This window comes from Monodon monoceros, unplaced genomic scaffold, assembly GCF_005190385.1.
Source record: "Monodon monoceros isolate NGI ecotype Baffin Bay Population unplaced genomic scaffold, NGI_Narwhal_1 Super_Scaffold_2, whole genome shotgun sequence".
Lineage (NCBI taxonomy): Eukaryota > Metazoa > Chordata > Mammalia > Artiodactyla > Monodontidae > Monodon > Monodon monoceros.
The window spans coordinates 30,261,138-30,268,685 of record NW_021703776.1 but is presented as its reverse complement, the minus strand read 5'-3'; the positions used below and the strand labels follow the sequence as shown (position 1 = coordinate 30,268,685).

The 7,548-nt window shown below is 46.0% G+C and overlaps 1 protein-coding gene across 1 annotated transcript in view; it reads left to right on the top strand.

Moving 5' to 3' along the window:
- The first annotated feature begins 377 nt into the window (after window positions 1-377).
- GPNMB (glycoprotein nmb) overlaps window positions 378-7,548 on the top strand; it is a 28,325-nt gene continuing 21,154 nt past the window's right edge. The window contains exon 1 of the mRNA XM_029234432.1: window positions 378-526. Coding sequence (XP_029090265.1) covers window positions 457-526 — 70 coding nt within the window. The 5' untranslated portion in view covers window positions 378-456. The remainder of the gene's footprint in view (window positions 527-7,548) is intronic.

Here is a 7,548-nt window from a genome sequence, read left to right as displayed (position 1 = left end):
ATAAAATAAAATTCAAAAGTTCAAAAAAAGAAACGAACAGAATGAATGAACAGAATCTAATTCAAAATATAAGATAACAAAACATTTCAAAAATTAAAAAAAATCAGTGAGGTTGGAGATTGAAATTTTATTTGGGGAAGGCTATCAAAATAGGGCCCATAGGAAAGTAAGTCCCTTTAACTAGAAATATGGAATAGCAACTCTGCAATGGTGTGCATCTGAAAAGTGAATAAATACTAAGAGCAAGTGAGTCAGAAGCACATGAGTGGTTGAACTCCAGAGACCAGATCAAGCCATGCAGCTTAATACCATCACATGATCTGCCCCGAGGCCCATATTTAATGAAAATAAGGAGTGGAGCACAGCAAAAACCAGAAGAACACTGTTGCTCTTAGCGGATGGAGCCAGAGGAGTTACAAGCTAAACCTTGATTGCCGGGATCTGTGAGGATTCAGCATGGGATGTCTCTACTGTTTCCTGGGATTTCTGCTGCTGGCTGCAACACTGCCACTTGACGCTGCCAAACGTGAGTAACTGTCCATTTCTGTATTTTTAACCCATTCTCTGGCTATTGCCTGAAGTGATGGGTTTGTCTGAAGTAACTCTGCCTGAGCCCAAAGTTGGACTTTAGGAAGCATTCACGCTCACTTGTTTCTTCTTCTGAAAACCGTTGGGGATGTTGAAAGTACAGCAGAATGCGTTCAGTCCCCATTCTTTGCTCCAGGCTCTTGAAGTGAAAGACGTGCAGCCCCTCTGCTGTGGAGCTTTTTTCTATCAAAATTGCCACCCACTCTGTTAGAGACATTGCGGGGGTGGGGCGGGCGATGAAGGGCACAGTCTCTGGCTTGAGACCACAGCAACGCTACCCACTATATTTTGTTTCGTTGCCATCCAACAGGAAAGAGCCTCAGATGAAATGGGGCCCCAAATCTGGAATCAGACTTTCTAATAATCCCAACCCAGAAGCTATCGCCAATCCTGCTGAGGGAATTCCCTGGTGATCCTGGTGGTTTGGACTCCACGCTTTCACTGCCGAGGGCCCAGCTTTGATCCCTGGTCAGGGAACTAAGATCCCACAAGCCGCTTGACAAAAAAAAAAAAAAATCCTGCTGATAGGTTTTCACAGACCTGCAGGAGTTTGCTGCCACTGTAGTGAGGATACTGAGAAAAGCGCTAAAACCCTGGGTCTCTTTTCTAGTTAGAGTAGAGGCTGGGGACTTTTTAACAATGCTGATGCCCAGATCAATGAGATGAGAATCTTTGGAGGTGGGGTTGGAGCATCCTTGTTTAAAAATCTCCTCTTGTGATTGGAACGGAAGCCAGAGCTGCGAGCCGCTGAGCTCACCGGTGGCCCACTTGTCCAGTCCAGGGGATGGGCGGCCATGGCAGCCCCTATCCTCCAGTGGAGTGGGAGAAGGAAGTGAATTAGACATCTCCCAGAAGGTCCACTCCACCTCACTCCAGTAGAGTGACAACGTTCCCTGGAGGAAAAGTCCTGATTTTGCCAGACGACTTCACGGGAGGGAGGTGGGGGGGAAGGTAGGCGCTGAGAAGGGACCCACCGTGTGTGCTCACTGAGCTGGCCGCCTTAAATCAGTCGGCTAGTCCTCACAGCCCCCTTTGTGGAGCACATGGTCCTCCCACTCTTCAACGGGTGAGCAAACGAGGAGCCCAGGTCCGGCTTTTCACCTGCTGGGCCCAGATCGGAGAGTGGAGGATCCTGGACACACGTGCACGCGTTCCTCTCACTCCTCCCAGCGGGAGAGAAAAGCCCTACAGCGAAGAGGTCCTTGCAGAGTGCGATGCCCGGCGGCGGCTGGGTGGAGGAGAAAGAGAGGGGGGCGCTGCAGGCTCGTGGAATGGGGCGGGGGGGACGCTGGGCGCGCCGGGAGCCCGCGGTGCTGGGGTTCCGGGATGGGGACCTGGGCTGGGGGGTAGGGGAGGAGAGTGTCAGGAGGCCAGTTGTGCCGCCAGCGCTGAGGCCGGTGACGGGGCAGGAAGAGGAGCCGCGACTTTGACCCAGGAGCCCAGATGCAGGGGCTGTGCCGGCGCGGGGCCGGGCCGGAGAGCGGCGGCCCGGGATTTGTCACTCGTCTGGGCCGCACGGGGCCTTGCAACAGCCCGGGGAGGCCGGGCAAGCTGGCGCTGTTCCCCTGTCCCGGGCAAGGGGGAAGGGCCGCACGGCGGATACGAGGACGAGGAAGGCTTTCGTGGCAGCCGCTGTCCTTCCTGCCAGCCGTGGGGCTGGACCACGAGTGACTGGCCCCTGCACCTAATTCTAGCCTCCGGTCCACCGGCACCGCCTTGCTCTGCTCAGCAAGGCAGATCAGCCTGAGGCTGGCCGGCAGTTTGAGAGGAGGCCCAACCTATTACCACGTAAGAAAACCTGCTGTGCCTGGCTTCACCTTGCCTTAAGAAGAAATATCCTGGCCGCAAAAAATAAGGATGGGTAGAATTTAGCAGTATATAAGACACCAAGGGATTCCTTGCCATTTTCCAGTCACAGCCGTGGTAAAAAGAGGAAGGAGAGGCTATTGACAGAGTAGCTCACAAGTGGCCAAGCCGCCATGTCTCTGCTAGTAGAGCAGGGCGTCCGAAGGGTAGAGGGAACAGCCACAGGGGTGCTGGGTGTGACCCCATTTACCTTCACATCTATTCCCCTCCCCACTTTCTTTTTTAAAGTCTTACTGTTGGGGTTTTTTTATTTTTTATTCTATTTTTTAATTCTACTTTTTATTTTGAGGTTATTGTAGATTCACATGCACTTTCAAGAAATAATACAAAGAGGTCCCCGCTATGTACTCTGCGGGGTTTCTCCCAATGGTAACATTTTGCAAAGTTGTAGTACAATGTGGCAACCAAGATATTGACATTGACACGGTCAAAATACAGAACAGTCACATCACCACAAAGATCCAAACCCACTTCCCTTTCCCACTCCACCCAACCCCCAGCCCCTGGCAACCACTAATCCATTCTCTAGTTTTATAATTTTGTAACTTCAAGAACGTTAGAGAAATGGAATCATACAGTATGTAATTTAGGGGAACTGGCTCTTTTTTACTCAACGTAATTTATTGAGGTTGTTGTGTGTATCAATAGCTAGTTCTTTATCACTGAGTGGTACACCGGACTACATGGATGTACCACAGTTTATCCATTCGCCCACTGAAAAATTTCTGGGTTGTTGCAGCTTAGGCTATTATGAGTAAAGCTGCTCTGAACATTAATGTACAGGTTTTTATGTGAACATAAGTTTCCATTTTTCTGGGACAAATGCCCATGAGTACGACTGCTTGGTTGCATAGTAATTGCATGTTTAGTTTCACAAGAAACTGCCAGACTGTTTTCCAGAATGGCGGTACCACTTCCACCAGCAGTGTATGAGTGATTCAGTTTCTCTACATCTGCACCTACATCTGATGTCGTTTGCTTTTAATAAATTTATTTATTCTACTTTTGGCTGCATTGGGCCTTCGTTGATGTGTGTGGGCTTTCTCTAGTCAGGGCGAGCAGGGGCTACTCTTCGTTGTGGTGGTCAGGCTTCTCATTGCGGTGGCTTCTCTTGCTGCAGAGCACAGGCTCTAGGCACGCGAGCTTCAGCAGTTGTGGTGCGGGGGCTCAGTAGTTGTGGCTTATGGGCTTAGTTGCTCTGTGGCATGTGGGATCTTCCCGGACCAGGGCTTGAACCCGTGGTCCCTGCATTGGCAGGCAGATTCCTAACCACTGAGCCACCAGGGAAGCCCCTGATGTCAGTATTTTTAATTTTAGTCTTTCTGATAGGTATGCAGTGATATCTCATTGTGGTTTTAATGTGCATTTACTCACTGGCTAATGATATTAAACATCTTTTCATGTGTTACTTTGTCTTCTGTACATCCTCATCTGTGAAATGTCTGTTCAGGTCTTTTACCTGGATTATTTGATTTTTTAACACTGAGTTTTGAAAATCCTTTATATGTTCTAGATATTATTCCTGTTTTGGAAATGTGGTTTGCAAATATTTTTCTCCCTGTAATGTGCCTTTTTACCCTCTTCACATGGTATTTCACAGAGCAAAATTTTTTAATTTTAATGAGGCCCAGTTTATCAGTTTCTCTGTTATAGATTATGGTTTTGGTGTTAAGTCTAAGAATTCTTGCCTACCTAGAACCTGAAGATTTTTCCTATGTTTTTTACTTTTTTACAGTGCCATGTGTTGAAAGGCTATCTTTTCTCCATTGGATTATATTTGCAAAAATCCGTAGGGCATATCTGTGAGTCTATTTCTGGGGTCTGTAGTCTGTTCTATGGGCCTATGTGTCTATTCCTTGTCACTTGCCTTTTAAGTTTGTATTTTTCCTTGATTTTTGACATTTATTTTTTTCAATTTTTATTTATTTATTTATTTATTTTTTGGCTGTATTGGGTGTTCGTTGCTGCTCACAGGCTTTCTCTAGTTGCGGCGAGCAGGGACTACTCTTCATTGCAGTGCCCGGGCTTCTCATTGTGGTGGCTTCTCTTGTTGCGGAGCGCGGGCTGTAGAGCACGGGGGCTTCAGTGGATGCAGCGCGTGGGCTCTAGAGCACAGGCTCAGTAGTTGTGGTGCACGGGCTTAGTTGCTCCGCAGCATGTTGTATCTTCCCGGACCAGGGCTCAAACCCGTGTCCCCTGCATTGGCAGGTGGATTCTTAACCACTGTGCCACCAGGGAAGCCCAGACTTTTGACATTTAAAATCAGAGGAGAAATCTGTGTTTGAATTATGTTTCTGGAAACACTGACATTCACTCAGGATCTGAGGAAGAGGAAGACTTCGGAAGAGTAGAAAAAACTGATCCTGGGACTCAAAGATGCCAATCTTCATTTCTACTTGATTACAGATGACTCTGAGTGAATCGTATCACTTCTCCAGGCCTGAATTTCTTTTTTTTTTTTTTTTTTTTTTTTGCGGTACGCGGGCCTCTCGCCGTTGTGGGTCTCCCGTTGCGGAGCACAGGCTCCGGACGCGCAGGCTCGGCGGCCATGGCTCACGGGCCCAGCCGCTCTGCGGCATGTGGGATCTTCCCAGACCGGGGCACGAACCCGTGTACCCTGCATCGGCAGGCAGACGCTCAACCACTGCGCCACCAGGGAAGCCCTAGGCCTGAATTTCTTCGTCTGTAAATGAAAGGATTTGAACGAACTACTCTTAGTTCTTTCTATATAGAACATTCTACCATTCCATGGCTCAACATTCAACTGAATTTCCAGTTATAATAAACATTTATTGATAAACATAAATTTCCTGCCCTCACTTTGTTCCTTTTTGGAAACAGATACTATCTCACAGTATCACAGGACATGTGGTTTTTTGCCTGATGTGAAGGCCCAGAGAAGAAACATGGCCTGAAATCCCACAGCCTGTTTCGTAGTGGGTTCTGTAACTTCCAGCTCAATGTTCTTTCCCACTCCATCTGCCTCCATTATAAGAAGGGAATTACATGCTTCCCCTTCCTCCTACCAACAAAGAGGAATAGAAGGCAGAGGCTAGTGGCATCCATTCAGTATGGCTTCTCTGAGTACCTTCTAAATACTGCCACTCATAGGAGGCCTCTTTCAGGATGTAAGAGAAAAGGCAGCGTTCCTGGCTCTGAGTCCATAGCCAGACCAAGACACGAGACCATATGACTAGATGAGACAACAGTTTATAGCAGTGTATGATTAGGGGCTGGCAAGGGTTATAGACAGTGGCGCTTTTGCCTGTGAGTAACAGATACTCAAATAGGTTGAGTAAGACATTTATTGTCTCAATCCACCCAAAGGTAGACAAGGCTGGAGGAAGAGCTCAACAATATTGTCAAGGACTCTTTCTTTTCATCCATCTATTCTGACACCCTTGGTGTGCTGGCCTGCTTCCTCAGATTTTTTCCCTCATGGTTAAATATGGCTGTCACAGTCCAGGCATCACATCATCATACTACTGTCTCCAAAATCAATTCTCAGGAGGAAAAAAATGGAGTTTTTTCCCACTTTTTTTTTTTTTTAATAATAGAGAAAAATGTTTCCCAGACGCCTCCATCAGACTTACACTCAGCTCCCGTCAGCCAGGATCTAATCATCAGTTCCTGCCCAAACTGTAAGGAAAGCTAGGAAAGTGATCCTCTAGAATTTTGAATCATTATGGTAAAAACTCTGCAACAAGAGAAAGAGGACAGGTGCAGGCAGGAACTGTCTGCTACAGTCCTCAAAGACAGGACAGACAATGTGACCACCAGACTTATCAGGAAAGGCAAAAAGACAGACATCAAGATTGGCAAGAAATTTAAAAGAATTGGAATACTATAAGCCCTGGAGCAACCACTCGAAACAAAGAGGTATAGCTAATAAGTCAATAATGCAGATAAAATGGAATCCAAAAATAATCCCAGTAAGTATAAGAAAAGAAGAAAAAAGGAATAAAGGACAGAATGGATAAATAGAAAACATATAGTAGACAAATCCCACAATATTGATAATTACATTAAATGTAAATTACCTAAACACTCCAAATAAAGGGTAAAAATTATTAGACTATTTTTTTTAAAAAAACAACTATGCTGTCTACAAGAAACCCGCTTCAAATATAAAAATATTTATAGGTTAAAAGTAAAAGGATGGGGACTTTCCTGGTGGCACAGTGGTTAAGAACCCTCCTGCCAATGGAGGGTACACGGGTTTGATCCCTGGTCTGGGAAGATTCCACATGCCACAGAGCAACTAAGCCGGTGCACAACAACTGCTGAGCCTGTGCTCTAGAGCTCGTGAGCCACAACTACTGAGCCCGTGTGCCACAACTACTGAAGCCCACGCACCTAGGGCCTGTGCTTCGCAGCAAGAGAAGCCACCACAATGAGAAGCCTGCGCACCACAATGAAGAGTAGCCCCCACTCGCCACAACTAGAGAAAGCCCGCGTGCAGCAATGAAGACCCAAGACAGCCAAAAATAAATATAAATTAATTAATTAAAAAAAAATTTAAATATGCAAAAAAAGTAAAAGGATGGAAAAAGATGTACCAGTTAAACACTAAGCACTAATATCAAAGTATTCTTCAGAACAAGGAATATTAGCAAAGAAAAAAAAGTCAATTCCTAATGTTAAAAGGGTCAATTCATCAAGAAGACTTAACAATTTAAAATAGAGCTTCAAAATACATAAAGCAGATAATGCCAACTGAAAGACAAAGTTGGCAAGTTGGCACATCCATAATTACAGATGAAGATTTCAACATTCCTCTTTCAGTAACGAAATAACAAGCACACAGAAAATCAACAGGAACAGAGAAGTTGCCAAAGACAATACCAACCAGCTTGACATAAGTGACATTAAAAAAACACAATACTACACAACTGTATATGGAACGTTCACCAAGACAGACCATGTGCTGGGCCATAAAAACATTTGTTCAGCAGTGGGCCCTCTAGGACTGGTACACGTCTCCTGGAACCTTGGAGGCATTCCTCAGCCTGGCACTCCTTGAGCCAAGTAAACCGTTCAGAACGGAAAAAGATGAAAAACTGCTCTGAAGATCATTGGCATCAGTGTCTTTCC